Source organism: Pelophylax lessonae (assembly GCF_965119305.1).
Source record: "Pelophylax lessonae genome assembly, chromosome: 2".
Taxonomy (NCBI): domain Eukaryota; kingdom Metazoa; phylum Chordata; class Amphibia; order Anura; family Ranidae; genus Pelophylax; species Pelophylax lessonae.
In genome coordinates, this window is record NC_138769.1 from 116887991 (window position 1) to 116907282 (window position 19292).

Below are 19292 nucleotides of genomic sequence, written 5' to 3' on the forward strand. Positions count from 1 at the left end.
GATCACCACTGGGTTTTTTGTTTATTACATAGGGTAATTAAAGGAGGTTCTCACCCAAGATTTGACGGTACATAGCCCCGACCATCATCCCTTTGATGCGGGGAAGTTGTCCTGTCCTCTTACCTAACACCCCCAAAGCATAATGTTTCCACCTCCACGTTTGATGGTGGGGATGGTGTTCTTGGGGTCATAGGCAACATTCCTCCTCCTTCAACACAGCTAGTTGAGTTGATGCCAAGGAGCTTGATTTTGGTCTCATCTGCTCACAACACTTTTACCCAGTTCTCCTCTGAATCATTCAGATGTTCACTTCGTAAAGGGCAAGTACATGTGCTTTCTTGAGCAGGGGGACCTTGCAGGATTTCAGTCCTTTGCGGCATAGTGTGTTACCAATTGTTTTCTAGGCGACTATGGTCCCACCTGCCTTGAGATCATTGACAAGACTCTCCTGTGTAGTTTCGGGGCGAATTCCTCACCGTTCTCATGATCATTGAAACTCCACAAGGTGAGATCTTGTATGGAGCCCCAGACCGAGGGAGATTGACAGTTATTTTGTGTTTCTTACATCTGCGAATAATCGCACCAACTGTTGTCACCCTCTCACCAAGCTGCTTGGCGATGGTCTTAAAGCCAATTCCAGCCTTGTGTAGATCTACAATCCTGTCTCTGACTGTCTTGGACAGCTCTTTGGTCTTGGCCATGGTGGAGAGATTGGAACCGGATTGATTGATTGCTTCTGTGGACTGGTGTCTTTTATACAGGTAATAAGCTTAGATTATGAGCACTCCCTCTAGAAGAGTGCTCCTAATCTTTTTTTTTAAAAAGCTTTTTTTGGATATTTTTGTTGTCTGTCTTTCACTGTTAAAATAAACCTACCATTAAAATTATAGACTGATATTTTTTTTTTGTCAGTGGGCAAATGTTCAAAATCAGCAGGGGATCAAATACTTTTTCCCCCCTCACTGTACTCTGCTACATGTCTTTGGTAAAAAAAAAAAAAAAAAAAAAAATCCCAATAGGTATATATTGTTTGTGTGAAAGTAATTATGTCTACAAACTATGGTATATATCTTTTAAAAGTGATCAATCCTGATGTACTGGAGGCCGATCTAATTTCTTAAAACCCTTAACATGCCAGGACAATACAAATGACCCCTTTTTGGAAAGTAGACAGAATGAGGCATTCAGTAGAAGACATTTTTTTAAGTTGTAATTTTTGGGAAAATGAAGAAATTTAAATAAAAAAAAAAAAAAAAATGTGAAAGAATAAAAAGTTAACATACTGTCACCAGCACAGTATAACATCATCAATGTGTTAAAATAAAGTTTTTAATAGTTTTTTTAATTCAATATTTTACTTTTTTCTTACTTTATTTTTTTGTAACATTCTTTCACCATAGTAACACTGTACTACTCAGGGGGGTGATCAGGCATTTTTTTTTTTTTTTTTTTACACTTGATGATGATCATTGTAACAGCAATGTTTTCAACTGTCTTGAATATAATTTACATTCACGACAGCGGTGAGTGTTAGTGATCCGTGATTGGCTACAGCTAATTACATAGTATAGGATGCTGTGATTAGCCCAGGTACCATATGATAGCTGTGGGCCAATCACAGTTCACTGGTATAGGAAGTAGAGCGGTTATGAATGGGAATCATTCATAAAATTCAGAAGGCTGATTAGTTCCTATGCACAGCTGTACCAGATTTTGCACTCTCATTTTAATAAATCAACCTCAAACTGAAGTCTTTCACTTTCCTATCTCCAATACCAAAAAAAAATTAACATATAACATAGTGTCCTGACGATCTCCCGTTCATGTATATAACTCAGTGAAGTGTGGGTGCATGAAAGCGTGCATACATAAATGAACATATATCACAATCTCATATATTGTATTCAAAAATAAATAAAAGGTTTGCTACTCCTAAATGTAATCTCACCTTGGCCTTCTTCAACAGGTAAACTATCTGTTGTTCTGACTCGGAAAGGCCTTCATCCTCCTCGTGAAGTTTTGAGAAAATAGAAAAAGCTGAAAGTCAGAAGTAACAGAAACAGTTAGGATTGGAATCACATGGAAATTCTTTATCTGCTACTTATATTTGCGTGCTAAAAAAAAAAAAATAAAGAAATTTGAGTGATTCTTTCTATAGTCCACTGGTCTCCACAATGCAGCCCTTTGCTTGTTTTTATCCGGCCTTTGGGGCAATATTTCATCCACTGATACCAACTATGGAGCATAATTCACCTCACTAACACCAATGAAAGGGCACAATTCCTCACAATGACACCAATGATGGGGCACAATTCCAATGATACCAAATGATGGGGCACAATTCCAATGAAACCAAATGATGGGGCACAATTCCAATGAAACCAAATGATGGGGCACAATTCCAATGAAACCAAATGATGGGGCACAATTCCAATGAAACCAAATGATGGGGCACAATTCCAATGAAACCAAATGATGGGGAACAATTCCAATGACACCAACAATGAGACCCAATGACACCAGTGATGGGACACAATTCCTCCCCAATGACGGGGTAAAATTTCTCCCAGGGATGCTAGCAATGGAGCCCAATGACTCCAATCTGACTCACTGACATGACCAGCAATACAGTGATCAGTAAAAATACTACACATGGTCTCTGTGTTAATGACACTGCCTGGGAAGGGGGTTAATATCTTGGGGTACTCAATGTGTTAAAAAGTTTGTTCAACAAGTGTTAATGTGTGTATTATGTGCTGCTTTTTACTAAAAATCTCTTTGTTCCTTCTCCCTGTTTGCTGGAAGAGACAGTGACATACAGGTACGCCGATGTGTCTGTGGGCGCCACCCGTCCGCAGTAGAATGTGGGTGGACTGTTCTAAAAAGGTTAAAATGGAAGTTTAGGCAATTTTATTTCATTTTGGATAGAGTAAGGGAAGGTTATAACCCCTGAAATGTTTATTTTTGCCATCTGTGTCCCATTGCGGAGATTTTCCTTAATATCCTGTCCCATAGCCAAACAGGAAGCGAGAGGAAATTCTTGCAATTTATGGAAATCTCTTGGGGACCCCTAGATCACCAGAACTAGTGTCCCCATTGGAAGATTTCCCCTCTATTGCTTTTCTGAGGACAACCCAAAATTTGTGATTTTCTTTGACTTTCACTTTCAATGATAATGGTAAACAGGACAAATAGAGAGGGTGAATCTCCCTAACATGGACATAAACAGCAATAAAAACACAGGGATTCTAATCCCTCTCCACTTTATTTAAAAAAAAAAAAAAATAGTTTTGCCTTTAGTTATACTTTAAGGTTCCATTCACATTTGTTATTTTGGGATCTCGGGCAGAATCGCTGTGAATATGCCCGCAATCTCAAACCAAATCCCAATAGCAAAACACATTCAGGTGACATTGATTTTTATTCCTACTCCTTTTTGGGCGACAACCTTCATATGTTGCAGCTTGCCACAATAATTGTGCCAAAACCGCACCACGTTTAAGTGCCAATGAAAATGAATGGCATCTGAGATCGTGGGCAGAATCACTGCGAATATCCCAAAACGCCAAATGTGAATGGAACCTAATTCCTTTTTTTTGTCCAGCTCTGCTGCCATTCTCCCCTAGGTGAGAGTGGCGTGTTTCTTCTCCTTCTGGATTACCTGTGACATATTCCAGTAAAATGAGGGAGCAGGACTAACCGCAGCCAATAAGTGTACCTAGCAGGTGTCATCAGGGGTTGGATGCTTGGCACAGAAGACCACACAGGACGCAGGCTGTGGTACCTGATAAGCTGATTGCTGCAGGACTGTAATGTGAATGAAGCTGCATTGAAATTAACCCCTTCCCGATGACCGCACACAGAGGTGGGCTTTTTTTTCCCCGTGGGGCTGCATATATGCCGGGGTCTCGCCAACGATCAGGACCCAGGACTCTCGGTTCCAGGTCACCTGATCACTGTAAAAGCCTCTGATTGACTATCACAGAATCAGTCACTGTGAGCCTATTCCTGTGTTTGCGTCCTCCTCTGAATGAAGAGATAGATGCAATGTGGTTGATTTACTAAAACTGGAGAGTGCAAAGTCTGGTGCAGCTATGCATGGTAGCCAATCAGCTTCTAACTTCAGCTTGTTCAATTAAGCTTTGACAATGAAATCTGGAAGATGATTGGTTTCTATGCACAGCTGCACCAAATTTTGCACTCTTCAGTTTTAGTAAAACAACCCCAGTGTATCTTCCTCTTCTTGCAGAAGTGAAAAATGCAAACAAACCAAAATGTGTAAAAAAATAAATAAAAATAAATTAAAAATAACAAGATGAGGGTTTGCCAGGGTTAACGTTAAGGTCGGGGGTCAAAGGTCATGGTCAGTAAATTTTGGGTAGAATTTAAAAAACTGAATTTTTGTAAAATCTTACCTGTAAAATTCCTTTCTCTGAGTCCTCCGACAGTCGCCGCCACCTCTAAGTCATCACTATTGGGTATTGACTTCCGCTCCGCAGGAGTAGCTAGGCATAAGACTTAGTCAAAAGAACAAAGACATTTGCATATACACACCCATAGGGGCTGTCCCACTGGTCAATACCTCCCTGCAGTGAACACTCCCAACTCAGTTTGGTAGAATAGCGGACGGTAAGTGTACAAGAAAAAACCCCAAAAGAGGGGCGGGGGGGGGGCGACTGTCGGAGGACTCAGAGAAAGGAATTTTACAGGTAAGATTTTACAAAAATTCCGTTTTCTCTTACGTCCTCCGACAGTCGCCGCCACCTCTAAGTCATCACTATTGGGATGGCCCAAAGCAGTGTAGACATGAAGGGTGGGAGACGCAACCGTAGAAAAGGCAACACAGTACCCACATCAGAGAAAGGAACCCTACACACACAGTAAGAGAACCTTCTGGGCAACAGAAAAGGCTCAACAGGAGCAACAGCCCAGGAAAGCAAAAAACCCAGTGGATAAAAATCCCCAACAGTCAGGGACCCACAACAAAACAAGGGCCCCTCATGACACTGCCGCACTGAGAACTTTGCGGCCAAAGGAGGCATCAGCTGATGCCAGAACATCTACCTTATAGAATTTGGAAAAGGTGTGCACCGACGACCAAGTCGCAGCCTTGCACAGCTGGGCCACCGAGGCACGATGCCAGTAGGCCCAGGACGCACTCAAAGATCTGTTAGAGTGCGCCTTATCAGGGAAGGGTGGAACCCGTTCCTTCAAAGCATAGGCCTGTTCAATGGTCTGTCTGATCCATTTAGCAATGCCCTTCCGAGGTCCCTCAGGAAGGACAAAGAGGGAATCCGTCTTCCGAAAGGATTCAGTGGACGACAGGTAAACCCTGATCGCCCTGACAACATCCAAGGAATGCAATGCAACCTCCTTGGGACGCTTAGGCTTCGTACAAAGCGAAGGCCGGACAATGTCCTCATTAAGGTGGAACTCAGAGACCACCTTAGGAAGAAAAGACGGGTGTGGCCGCAAGACCACCTTATCCTTGTGAATTACCAAGTAAGGAGAGCGGCAAGACAACGCCGCCAGCTCCGATACCCTGCGAGCCGAAGTGATCGCCACTAAAAAGGCAACCTTCTTAGACAGCAGAGGCAACGATATCTCCCGGATGTTCTCAAAGGGAGAACGCTGCAACAGGGACAGGATCAAGTTCAAGTCCCATGGAGGTAAAGGCTCCCTCCTGGGAGGAGCCAAATGTCGCACACCTTGAATGAAGGTGCGAATTAGGGAATGAGACGCCACAGGGTGTTGAAAAAGAATAGCCAGTGCAAGCACTTGGCCCTTTATCGTGGCCAGCGCCAGGCGCTGGTCCACCCCCGACTGGAGGAAAGCCAACACTCTCGACACCGAGTACGAGCGAGGGGAGAACCCCCTGGACTCACACCAGGCGAAATAATCTTTCCAGGTACGGTAATAAATTTTACCAGAGGAGGTTTTCCTAGCCTTGATCAGGGTAGGAATGACCTCAGGGGAGAGACCCCTGTCTCTCAGGACCTGGGTCTCAACAGCCAGGCTGTTAAAGCCAGCGACTGTAAAGCAGGATGGAAGATCGGTCCCTGAGACAGTAGATCTTCCCGCATTGGCAGCCACCAAGGAGGCGCCACTGCCAGGTGAACAATGTCGGCGTACAAGGACCGGCGTGGCCAGTCCGGCGCCACCAGAATCACCAGGTGCGGTTCCGAGGCTAACCTGCGAAGGAACCTGGATAACAACTGAATCGAAGGAAAGGCATACATCAGACGATACTGATGCCAAGGAGCCACTAACGCATCCGATGCATCTGCCAGAGGTTCGCGCGTTCTTGCCACGAACCTTTCCCCGCTGCGGCCGCCATACACATCGCCTGCACCCCCAGTGAAAACACCTAAGTGACACAGGGAAAAGGGCCCCCACAAACACACAGCACCATAGCGCAGTGTAAGTACAAAAGACCCCCGCAGGGATCGCAACAGGGAGCCCCACACCGGCACAGACATGGGAGACACACAGCAACACAGGACTGCCACCCCAGACAGAGGCCCCACACAGAAGTACTTACCTGTACCAGATGGCATGGGGAGCCTCTCAGAACGGAAAGCCGCTGTCCTCATCTGACAGGGAATGCCTTTAGCCAAGGACATTACACTGCAGTATCGCAGATGTGTCCAGTGAGGTAGCCACCTCATGGCTGCATCCCTGCTGCGAGCAGGGATGGGTCGTTCATAATGCCAGGACGAACCACGGCTGAACGCTTGATGGCGGGCTGGGGGTCCCTCTGACCCTCTGCCCTGTAGAACCAGGGCGGTCAGTCCGATTCCCAGCTCCACATGAATCCATCTTCATCCAAAGAACTGACTAAAAAAACTAAAGCTGACAAAATAAACAGCTAGTAAATCAAAGAAAAAACTGACATTTACAAAGAAAAAAGATAGAAAAGCTGAGACTGTAGCCCCAGCACAGGGAAAGCCTAACTACTTCCAGTGGTGTATTTAGGTTTTGTGCTGCCCTAGGCCTGACTAAACTCGTGCACCCCCTAATTTAACTATGACCCACCCCTTCCTGTCAAGGCCACACCCCTTCCTGTTTTAACCCCACCCTGCCATCTGTAAACCACACCCCATCCTCTTTAGACGCCACCTTTTCCTCTTAGAGCTCCACCTCCTCCTCTCTGTACATTAAAAGTGGGTACAAAGTGCCTACTTGTATATTTTGTTGTTTTGTATGGGTTCATCAGTTTGCGAGAGTGCTCCTGGGGGCCCCCATTAGGCAGCGGGGATGCCAATCCACAGGGCCGCCGGGCACCCGTAATTGCCGCCGGGCACCCGCGATCTTTTCCCGCTGAGAGAGAATGACGGTCCGCTGTTATAAACACTGCTGACCATTGTTCTCTCTGAAATGATCACAGAGCGCATGTGATCCTCCTATTTAGGATCACAGGTTTCTATGTTCATTTCACAAGTCTCTCCCCCATACAGTTAGAAATCACTCCCCTAGGCTCACACTTGAACCTTTGATCACCCATAATGTTAACCCCCTTCCCTGCCAGTGTCATTAGTACAGTGACAGAGCATATTATTAGCACTGATTACTGTAGTAATGTCACTGGTCCCCCCCAAAAGTGTAGAAAATGTCAGTTAGGGGTTTGATCTGTCCGCCGCAATGTCGCAGTCCCGCTAAAAATCGCAGATCGCCGCCATTACTAGTAAAAAAATAAAAATTCTGTCCTGCAGTGAAAGGTGAATTAGTGGAGCCAAGTGCCAGAAACTGGGCTCTGGGACTCCAGTGGGAATGGGGACCCCGGGGCACCCCTGCCCGAGCCTGTCCTGATCACCCCCCTGCCCTGCCCAGTATAATCTGATCTAATGACTGATCCCATTTAAAACCATCATCATCATCATCAGAGTAGGTAGGTATGTCTGTAGGTAGAGATGTATGGGTGGGTGTGCTCACTGGAAGTAGCGGCTGGTGCTCAAACTTTTTGGGGGGCGCAAACAGAAAAATGTAATAGGCATTGCTTTGCGACAAAAAACGCTGTAAAAAAGATGGGTTATACTTACTGATAACTCCTTTTCTAATAGTCTTCCAGGACAGCCCATGAGACCTTAGGCTCCTCCCCCAGGGACAGGAAACACATTCCAAAATTCAAATAAAAGGCGGTGCCTTAGTCCTCACCTTCAGTATTTCATGAGAACTGTAGGACACCCTGTAAAACATATACATAGATATATATATACACATATCATTTATACATAATACCAGATAAATCGGGTGGGAATCCGGCTGTCCTGGAAGACTATTAGAAAAGGAGTTATCAGTAAGTATAACCCATCTTTTCTCAAAGTCGTCTTCCAGGACAGCCCATGAGACGATAAGCAAGAAACTTACCAGTCTAGGGAGGGACCACTGCCTGGAGCACCTTTCGACCGAACGCCTGTTCCTGAGAAGATAGGAGGTCCAGGCGATAATGTCTAACAAAGGTCGAAAAGTTAGACCAGGTAGCTGCCTTACAGATTTGTTCTGGAGAGGCACCGGCCCTTTCAGCCCAAGACGTGGACAGTGCTCTAGTAGAGTGTGCAGTAATGAAAGGTGGAGTCACCTTTTTCACCATATAGGCTTCTGTGATAGCCTGTTTGATCCATCTAGCTAAGGTTGCCTTAGAAGCTTTTTCCCCTTTATGGGGGCCGGAAAATTGTAAAAACAAAGTATCATTCTTCCTGAAGGTTTTAGTCACCTCCAGGTATCTCAGAAGGGCTCTTCTGACATCCAAACAACTAAATTCTTTTTCTTTATTGTTGTTTGGGAAATTGCAAAAGGAAGGAAGGACTATGTCCTGAGTCCTATGAAAAGAAGAGACCCTCTTGGGCAAAAATCCTGGATCTGTTTTTAGCACAATCCTGTCGTCAAAAATCATAAGAAAAGGTTCTCTGATTGAGAGAGCCTGTAATTCGCTAACTCTTCTAGCCGAAGTAATAGCTACTAAAAATAAAGTTTTTAGGGTGAGCATTTTTACTGACAGGTCTACCAAGGGTTCAAACGGACTGGTAACCAAAGCCTGGAGTACCAGGGATAGATCCCAAGCTGGACACGTTTTAATCCTGGTTGGCTTTGTCCTGGCAATTGCTCTGAAAAAGGCATTCACATTAGGGTCTTCTCTAAGGGAGAACCGAAGGAAGACACTAAGAGCGGCAGCCTGTACCTTTAAGGTCCCTAGGGAGAGACCTTTGTCTATGCCTTCTTGAAAAAAATCTAAGATAGTTGGAATATCTGGGGAAAATCTCTGATTCTCCACCATCCAAAAATGAAATTTCTTCCAACTTTTTGCATATATTTTCCTAGTGACCGGTTTTCGACAGCTGGTCAATGTTTGGATGACTCTGTCTGAGAACCCCTGAGAACCTAGAATTTGTTCCTCAGATACCAGGCCGACAGGTTTAGGGTCCTGAGAAATGGATGGACCACCGGACCTTGAGTTAAGAGATCTAGTCTCCAAGGGAAGGTCATTGGAGGTAGTGCAGCCAATGCCTGAAGGCGTGCCAACCGTGGCCTCTTGGGCCAGTATGGGGTTATCAGGATCATCTCTATATCTACTAGGATTATGGAAAATAATTTTTCTATTTTCCTGTTTGCCTAGGAGGCAAACAGATCCACTACCGGTAGGCCCCAAGGGGTTGTGACTTTGAAAAACACCTCTTGGTTGAGGAACCAATTGTCCTGGTTCATCTGGTGGTGGTGCAGATATGTCTGTGATACCTGGATGGTCCAGCTTCGCCTTATTGATAGGTGAAGAGAGGATATCCACCCCAAAGGGTCCTTTTCAACTTGGTGGGAACCTTTACTTTCTGTTCTAAGGAACTTGACTATCCATCCCAATTCTGTAGGAAGAACATTTGGAGTGGACGTAGTTGGAACCCTGCCCAGGGGACCGCTGGGAAACAGGAGGTCATCAAGCACATCCTTCTTGTGACGTCCCTCAGAGAGACCCAGATTCTTTCTGGATGTAGAAGACAGAACTCCAGCCTGTGTCCTTGGCCTACTAGGTCTAGAATAAAAGGGCTGGAAGAAATCCTCTTCCATAGTGGGAGGAAGGCCCCTAAACTTCCTCCCACCCTGGGAAGGGAGTCATTGGGGCTTGTCGGGGCGTTGAGGAGGGTTAAACAGAATGTTGCCCTTCCCTTTTCCTTTATGCCCGGTCCAATGTTTTTTGAAATTTTGCTGGGTTTCAAAAGACTTCTGCTGTTTACCCCTGCCACGAGCATTCCTCTGAGCATAGGGGAATTTCTTCTTTTCTGGGAATCCCTTCTTTTTATCCGCTGTACGCTCCAGGGCTTCTGTTAGGCCTGGGCCAAAAAGGTGGTCTCCTGTGAAGGGAAGACCACAAAGGCGAGATTTAGAAGTAACATCACCTGACCATGTCTTGAGCCATAGGCTTCTTCTGGCCGTATTAGCCAAAGCTGAGGTCCTTGCTGCCATTCTTACAGCTTCAGCTGAAGAATCCGCCAGGAATCCAATTCCCTGAAACAAGAGCAGAAATGATTTATTAATCTGTTCCCTCGATGTTCCAGCAGACAAGTGTGTTTGGATTTGAGATAGCCAGAGCTCCAGGTGTCTGGCTATGCAGGTGGATGCCAGGGCTGGCTTTAAGCTCATAATGGAGGCTTCCCAGACCCTACGCAAAGAGATATCAGTTCTCTTATCCATAGGGTCTTTTAGAGCTCCTGAATCCTCAAATGCCAAGTCAGTGCCTTTGGAGATTCTGGAAAGGGAGGCATCCAGCTTAGGGATTTTGTTCCAAGGCTGATCCCCACTGTTGTCAAATGGATACCTTCTTTTCAAAGTCTTTGGAAAAAAAGGCTTTTTATCAGAATTCCACTCCTGTTTAATCATATCCAATAGGGAGCTATGCACAGGGAACACTCTAGCATGCTTTTTATGACAAGCGTACATCAAGTCATGCTTAGAGAGATGCACTTCTTCCTCCTCAATTTCTAGAGTTGTATAAACTGTCTTTAGTAGGTTATCTACATCCTCCAAGCTCAATTTAAAGTTGGAGCTATTATGGGAATCCTTGTCTATGGGTTCCTCCCCTGATCCTGATCCTTCTTGCTCCCCACCGGAGGAGTGGGAAGAAGAAACTTCCTCCAAACCCACTGGGATATTCAAAGATGGGGCCTGGGCCAATGGAGCCTGAGCTGGGGTGGAAGGCTGGACTGGTGCCTGCATCTTTTCAACGAGAGTTTTGAATGAACTAATGGTACTTTTTAGTTCATCTCTCACTGAGGTCAGCATTTTCTGGGTAGAGACTGCAGGGTCGTCTCTGACCAGTTTAGCTATACATGCCCGGCACACTGCTTTGTTCCAAGAGGAACTCAATTTCTCTCCGCATACAGCACACTTCTTTTTGGGGGGCTGAGGTGGGTTATTGTCCTGAGCCTTGGCCTGGAAGATAAAAGACAAGAGAATTATAATTAGGGAAACTTGTCCTCCTCCCACCTCCCGCTTATCCCCCATTTGTGATTTAGAAAAGAGGGAGCGGTGCTGCTTAACCCCTGCCCCTAACGATAGAAAAGAGAGGGGGGAAGGGGAACGGAGTTCCTAACAGGTATCTGCAAATAGGGTGTATATTTCCCCTTGCTTACCTGAGAGGTGCCGATGCCAGAGCCGACTTCCACCGCCTGTGCGGTTACTGTCGTGTCCATCGCTCTGTATGGTGATCCCAGCACTGCTGTTTCCACCTAACATCGGTCGCCCATATGTACTCACTGTTCGCGCCTTCGGAAACTGGAACGAGGGTTTCCGGCGCCCGCGGATGCCGTCACTGCGCCGGAAGTGACACTGTCGCTTCCCGTGAGGCCAGAGTGGATACGCTGAGTTCCGCCCCCTCCGTTTTTGGCGCCAACTTCAAAATTTCTTCCGAAGTTAGCGGTTCCGGGTACACAGGACTCTGCTCCAAGGAACCGGCCGACCAACGGAGTGGACTCCCCAACGTTCCACCAGACAGCATCCGTAGTCCTGCCGAGAGGCTAGAAGAACAGGAGACAGCGGTCAGCCCCTATTGCGGCACTAAGGGGGTACCGCTATGGGCTGAGGAGATGCATCTTTCCAAGTCTTTCCAAGGACAGTCCAGGAGACCGGGAGCTTCAGTTCCAGGAACATGTTACCCCCTGTCCGGAGGAAACACTAAATACTGAAGGTGAGGACTAAGGCACCGCCTTTTATTTGAATTTTGGAATGTGTTTCCTGTCCCTGGGGGAGGAGCCTAAGGTCTCATGGGCTGTCCTGGAAGACGACTTTGAGAAAATTGCGTGACTTTGAGGTCACAAAAGTGTGAAAGGGGCCTTCAGTAATCAAGGTATAGTGTGCCAGCGTGCCCACTTTCAATGCACAGTGACCAGAATGCCCCCTTCAAAACAGTGACCACCGGGCTCCCTTCAATGCAGTGACCAGCGTGCCCCCTTTCAATGCAGTGACCAGCGTGCCCCCCTTCAATGCAGTGACTAGCATGCCCCCCTTCAATGCAGTGACCAGCGTGCCCCCTTCAATGCAGTGACCAGCGTGCCCCCTTCAATGCAGTGACCAGTGTGCCCCCTTCAATGCAAAGACCAGCGTGTTCCCTTTCAATGCAGAGACCAGCGTGCCCCCTTCAATGCAGTGACCAGCGTACCCCCTTCAATGCAAAGACCAGTGTGTTCCATTTCAATGCAGAGATCATCGTGCCCCTTTCAATGCAGTGACCAGCGTGCCCCCTTTCAATGCAGAGACCAGCATGCCCCATTCAATGCAGAGACCAGCGTGCCAAGCCCCCCCCCCCAGACCAGTGCACTTACCTGTAGCAGCGACCTCTCTTCAGTCCCCGCGTCTCCTCGAGTCCTCAGTAATCCCGCCTTCTCCTCGACCAATGGCATGGGGTTTGCCTTTCGGCCAATCAGGAAGTGGGTCTCGGACCCGCTTCCTGATTGGCCAGGAGGAGGATCCGTGTGACAATAGCGAATTTTCATTTGCTATTGTCACACAATGGGTGGGCTCGGGGCGCACTGCTCTGCACCCCGGGTCCACCCTTTGCTGAAGCCTATTAGAGCCTCTGGCTCTAATCAGGTGATTAAAAAAAAGCCCCATTGAACTCCATGCGTCCGGCACCCCTCATGTAGATTAGGGGGCCGGACGCATGGATAGGGGGGCGGCGCCCCTGTGGCCACTGCTCACTGGCTTTACCTGCCTTGGGTCACTGCAGCAGCTTCTCCACTATGATGCCCAGGTCCTCAGCCTTGACAGCCTGAAGCAGCTCCTGGTTCTTCTTCATCCTCAGTGCTGCACCCCAGGAGAGTATGATCCTGGGTACTGGAGAGGAAGGGCAGATCCTAGCAGAACTTGATTGGTCCTCACATCCCCAGCATCCTTCCCTGGAAAGGAGGAGGGCTAGGAGATGGATGGGGACACAGGGTCAGATGTGCTCTCAGGAACACCATACTCGGGAGCCAGAAGGGGCAGGGCAAGTCTGGGGGAGGAGCCAGACGTACCCGGGTGCAAGTGCCATACTCGGGAGGCAGGTCAAGGAGGGAGGGGCGGAGCCGAGGTGCCAGGGGAGGAGCCAGAAAAACCTGGGGGTGAGCTTCATACCGCACCGGGGAGAAAAGGGTGGAGCAAGGCGCCATGGTGAGTCGGGGGTGGAGCCAGAATTACCTGAGGGCAAGCTCCATACTCGGGAGTCAGGCCAGTGAGGAAGGGGTGGAGCTGAGGTGCCAGGGGAGGAGCCAGGAATACCTGGGAGCGAGCTCCATTCTTGGAGCCAGGGAAGGAGGGGCGGAAGTGCCAGGGTAACCCCTAAGGAGGAGCGAATACCCCGAGCAGCAAGGAGGGGAGGGGAGAAGGATCATAACCTGCCATTGGTCTCCTGATCCCACCCCCCTTCCATAAATAATATGATTGGCTGCACGGACTCACAGCTGCACTTAGGCCGGGGCGGTGCCACTGCACACTCTGCGACTGCAATGAATCACATTGTTGTTTATCATGGCCGGTCCACTGCTGCTGAAAGGATGCCGATAAGTGCCATGAGCCGCTCGGGACTGTGTATGTGGGAAGCGGCTGCGGGCGGCATTAGGCAGACACGGGAGCAGACTCAGAGGACGGATCGGGTCTTTTTTTCATGCGGGGGGCGGCTTTTTTGCAGCCCCCCCCCCCCCTCCACAAAATGCCGGCCTGGGCCTTGTCGGCCTAGGCCAAAATACAGCATTGACTACTCCTGACGCTAGGCAGAAACAAACTGAGTTGGGAGTGTTCACTGCAGGGGGGTATTGACCAGTGGGACAGCCCCTATGGGTGTGTATATGCAAATGTCTTTGTTGTTTTGACTAAGTCTTATGCCTAGCTACTTCTGCGGAGCGGAAGTCAATACCCAATAGTGATGACTTAGAGGTGGCGGCGACTGTCTGAGGACGTAAGAGAAAAATAATGTTTTAAATTAGCATCAGTGTCAGTGTGTTTTAGGCAGGATAAAAAAAAAAAAAAAAAAAAAATGCTCACCATTTTTTTCTGGGCTGTACTACAGGCACAAACAACAACATACACTTATGTGGCATTGCTGCAATCGCCAGGAGCAAAATTTATTTTGGGTTGTTTGGTGGTAAATTATGATAGTAGCAAGAAATATACAACTAAATTTAAAGGATAAGTCCACCCTAGAAACTAAAATCCCTGCATCTATAGACCTCCACTATCTAGTGCTATAAAGAAGAAATCAGTATACATACCTTTTTTGAAGCCGATCTGACCCGGTCTCCAGGGGCAGAAGCTCTACAGAGGACACAGCCAACAACAGCTGTGAAATGAATGGGAAGTGAAGTCACCCATAGAGGGCTTCCGTTGTCGGCTGTGTCCTCTGCACCCCCCTCCACAGTGAAGCTGCCTCTGACAGCTCAGTGTGGGATCGGGTCGGATCAGCTTCAAAAAAGGTATGCATACTTATTTCTTCTTTACAGGCAAGGTAGGTTAGTGTTAGATCGTGGAGGTCTGTAGATGCAGGAATTTTAGAGTTAGGGTGGACTTCTACTTTAAAGCTGAGGTTCTGCCTCCCCCCAGCTAAAAATTAAAACTCAGCAGCTACACAATACTGTAGCTGCTGACTTTTAATATTGGGACACTTACTGTCCTGGAATCCAGCACTGTCAGCACCCTGGCCAATGTTTCCATCGGCTCTTGGGTGCCGCCACCGTCATTGTCTGTAAGAGGAATCAGCAGCCGTTTCCCCCACTGCGCATGCGCAAAGCACGCTGCTCTTTCTGAATGGCCCAGCGGGGGGTAAGCAGGCCGAACTTCTGAGTGATCATGCAGCGGCATGATCTTCCATAAGTGGGGACAGGTACCTGTCAAAAACGAGTACTCGCTCCCCCTTCCCCAAAAGGTGCCAAATGGGCGGCACAGGGGTGTAGTGTTTAGCACTTTCACCTAGCAGCAAGAGGGTCGCTGGTTTGAATCCCAACCACGACACTACCTGCCTGGAGTTTGCATGTTCTCCCTGTGCCTGCGTGGGTTTCCTCCAGGTACTCCGGGTTCCTCCCACACTACAAAGACATGCTGGTAAGTTAATTGGATCCTGTATAAAATTGGCCCTACTATGTATGTATGTGAGTTAGGGACCTTAGAATGTAAGCTCCTTGAGGGCAGGGACTGATGTGAATGTGCAATGTATATGTAAAGCGCTGCGTAAATTGACAGCGCTATATAAGAACCTGAAATAAATAAAATAAATAAATAAATGTGGCACTGGAGGGGGGGTAGGAGCCAGATAAGTGGAGCTTCCACTTTTGGGTGGAACTTTACTTTAAAAAATATATTTTTTTCTTTACTAATTTGGACCAGTTAGCTTTTGATAATAAAAAAAAAAAAAAAAAGCCCAATTTGTACTGGAAAAAAAAAAGGAAAAAATTCAGCTGGTTACACCAAGTAGCTGTGACCATGTCAGTTTTACTAACACATGTCAAAGTTGCAAAATTGTGCTTAGCATTTAAATTTGTTTGACCCTTAGGCGTGAAGGGGTAATGGAAAGGGGGTGTTAAAAAACCATACCCCGTGAAGAAACCATACCTTCGTCACTTCCTGTGTGAAACAGCTGAGCAGCGCAGCAGTGCGCATGCTCAGAGCCCCGGAGACGTAACTGAACAGCAAAGAAGATCACAAGTGCGCATGCTCAGAGGGTAGGAAAAACTCACGGCACTGTGTGAAATGTCATACTTGCGGCGGTATAATTAAAACAGTTCGGCTGCAACATTAAACATCTCCTCTTCTATCGCTGTGACTTCCCTGATCTCTCCTAATAAATATAAAAGCGGCGGCGGGTGTATGAGATGAAAATGACGCCGATCTCGGCTCCGTGATCCGCTTTTATATTTATTAGGCGAGATGAGGGAAGTGACAGGGGAAGGAGCGGAGATGACTGACGTTGCAGATAAGCTGTTTTAATGTAACGGCGGCAAGTGTAATTCCCGTGAGTAATCCATACCCTCCGTAGCAGCACCGGTGTTCCGTGAAAAAACCATACCCGTGAGAAAACCATACCCTCGTCACTTCCGGTGCACCTACGGAGGGTATGGATTTCTCACGGTAGTTAAACTTGCGGCGCTTACATTAAAACAGCTTATCTGCAACATAAATCATCTCCGCTCTTCGCCCTGTCACTGCCCTCATCTACGGTAATAAATATAAAAGCGGATCACGGAGCCGCGATCGCCGTCACATTTACATCTCATACTCCCGCCGCCGCTTTTATATTTATTACCGGAGATGAGGGAAGTTACAGCGATAGCAGAGGAGATGATTTATGTTGCAGCCGAAGTGTTTTAATGTACCCGCCGCAAGTATTAGATTAGACACAGTGCCGTGATAATTTCATGCCCACCGAGCATGCGCACTTGTCAAATTCTTTCATGTTCATTTAAGTATCCGTGGCTCTGAGCATGCGCACTGCTGCGCTGCTCAGCTGTTTCAGGCCGGAAGTGACGACGGTATGGTTTCTCCACGGGGTATGGTTTTTTAACGTTACACCGGAAGTGACAAGGGTATGGTTTTCTCACGGGTATGGTTTTTTCACGGAACACCGGGCTGCCACATGACCTTGAACTGGTCATGTGACAGTTCTTCTATGGATGAACAGCTTCATGCAGAGTACACATGGCATACTGTCTCCATGGTAACTATAGATGCCATACATGGCCTGCACTGTATTTCCGGGGACCTCCTGCACACAGGGGCCTCTACAGAAATGTAACTCCAATTCATGTTACATCCATCTGTCATATACTATTATGGTCAGCAGGGGGCCACACCCAGGCTGGGCTCACCTGCGGCACTAATCAGAATGAAGGCAGGGCGCAGGCTGTTGTCACGTGGTCCTGCCCATCTACCTGCGCTCATCGCGCACAGAGGTGAGCTCCTGCTGTGCCAGCCTGGTAGACCCTGTGCTCGAGTTCCTCCCCATCTCCTGCTGGCACTCTGTACACAGCGCAGAGCTGCTCTCCGTAGGATAGTCCTGGAGACATTCCCCAAACTCCACACCGTCATGACACTCATCGTCCTGGCCGCTGCTGTGTGCACGTGACCGCAAGACTAGTCATGTGATCAGGGCGTCAATAAAAAGTTCTGCATAAGCGATGCGCATACGGCCATCTTGAGTCAGGGAAAGGTGTCAGGCTAATCATGGAACGTATAGTTTCCATTATGTGTTGCTGAAAAGTGTCCAGAGCTGGGCATTGGCTTCACTGAGAAGCATGACAAGGGCAGATTCATTTTACTTGTGTGATTTATATCTGCATTCAGTGGATTTATGCCTTTTCTGTGGTGTTTGCCAGAAAACATGGCAGGCATAGTTCATCTTTACCAAAGAACTGCCTATGTACAGTGCCTTGCGAAAGTATTCGGCCCCCTTGAACTTTGCAACCTTTTGCCACATTTCAGGCTTCAAACATAAAGATATAAAACTGTAATTTTTTGTGAAGAATCAACAACAAGTGGGACACAATCATGAAGTGGAACAAAATTTATTGGATATTTCAAACTTTTTTAATACATAAAAAACTGAAAAATTGGGCGTGCAAAATTATTCAGCCCCCTTAAGTTAATACTTTGTAGCGCCACCTTTTGCTGCGATTACAGCTGTAAGTCACTTGGGGTATGTCTCTATCAGTTTTTCTCATCGAGAGACTGAATTTTTTGCCCATTCCTCCTTGCAAAACAGCTCGAGCTCAGTGAGGTTGGATGGAGAGCGTTTGTGAACAGCAGTTTTCAGTTCTTTCCACAGATTCTCGATTGGATTCAGGTCTGGACTTTGACTTGGCCATTCTAACACCTGGATATATTTATTTGTGAACCATTCCATTCAGTGGCGGCCTGTCTATAGGGCGTGCAGGGGCGCTGCCCCCCCCCCCCAAAAAAAAAGAAGAAGAAAAAAAAAAGATTAAAAAAAAAAATTTCAATTTTCAGCCCACTAGGGGCGCCAGACCTAGTGATGGGTATTGGGGGGGGTGGGGTTTTCCACCACGCGTGCGGCGGGCAGAGGCACCGATTGGCGGCCTTCTGGGGGGTCATTGGGCGCACAGCAATGCGCCCCGACACTCCCCACTTTACTGATGTCCTGGCTGTGATTGGTTCAGACTCCAGCCTGGACCAATCACAGGAGGACATCCCGGGACCTGGTGACGTGACGCGTGGGGGTGGTGCACCGCCCCGGCGTCACGTGATCACCTTCCCGCCCGCCGGAGAGCCGCCGCCGCACCTGCGCGGGGGGGGGGGGGGGCAGGAGTGGCCGGAAGATCGCAGTCGCAGAAGAAGCAAGCACCGCTGCAGGTCACCGTCCGTCCGGTCCGTCCGTTTGTGTCAGTAAGGTAAGTTTGTGATGCCTCAGCTTTGAAGGGGGCACGCACACTGATCTCTGCATTGGGGGCATGTATGCTGGTCACTACATTGGGGGCACGCACACTGATCTCTGCATTGGGGGCATGTATGCTGGTCACTACATTGGGGGCACGCACGCTGATCTCTGCATTGGGGGCACCACGTATGCTGGTCACTACATTGGGGGCACGCATGCTGATCTCTGCATTGGGGGCATGTATGCTGGTCACTACATTGGGGGCACGCACGCTGATCTCTGCATTGGGGGCATGTATGCTGGTCACTACATTGGGGGCACACACACTGATCTCTGCATTGGGGGCATGTATGCTGGTCACTACATTGGGGGCACGCACGCTGATCTCTGTATTGGGGGCACGTATGCTGGTCACTACATTGGGGGCACGCACGCTGATCTCTGCATTGGG

At 47.8% G+C, this 19292-nt stretch overlaps 1 protein-coding gene across 2 annotated transcripts in view; it reads right to left on the reverse strand.

Annotated features, from left to right (window-relative positions):
* Positions 1-17573, reverse strand: part of TTC19 (tetratricopeptide repeat domain 19) — an 82411-nt gene extending 64838 nt beyond the window's left edge. For both annotated transcript variants that reach the window (XM_082247588.1, XM_082247587.1), the window contains exons 1-2: positions 17316-17573; positions 1949-2037 (exon numbers count right to left, since the gene is read on the reverse strand). In XM_082247588.1, the coding sequence (XP_082103714.1) occupies positions 1949-2037; positions 17316-17544 (318 nt within the window). In that variant the 5' untranslated portion in view covers positions 17545-17573. The remainder of the gene's footprint in view (positions 1-1948; positions 2038-17315) is intronic.
* Positions 17574-19292: the final 1719 nt, after the last annotated feature.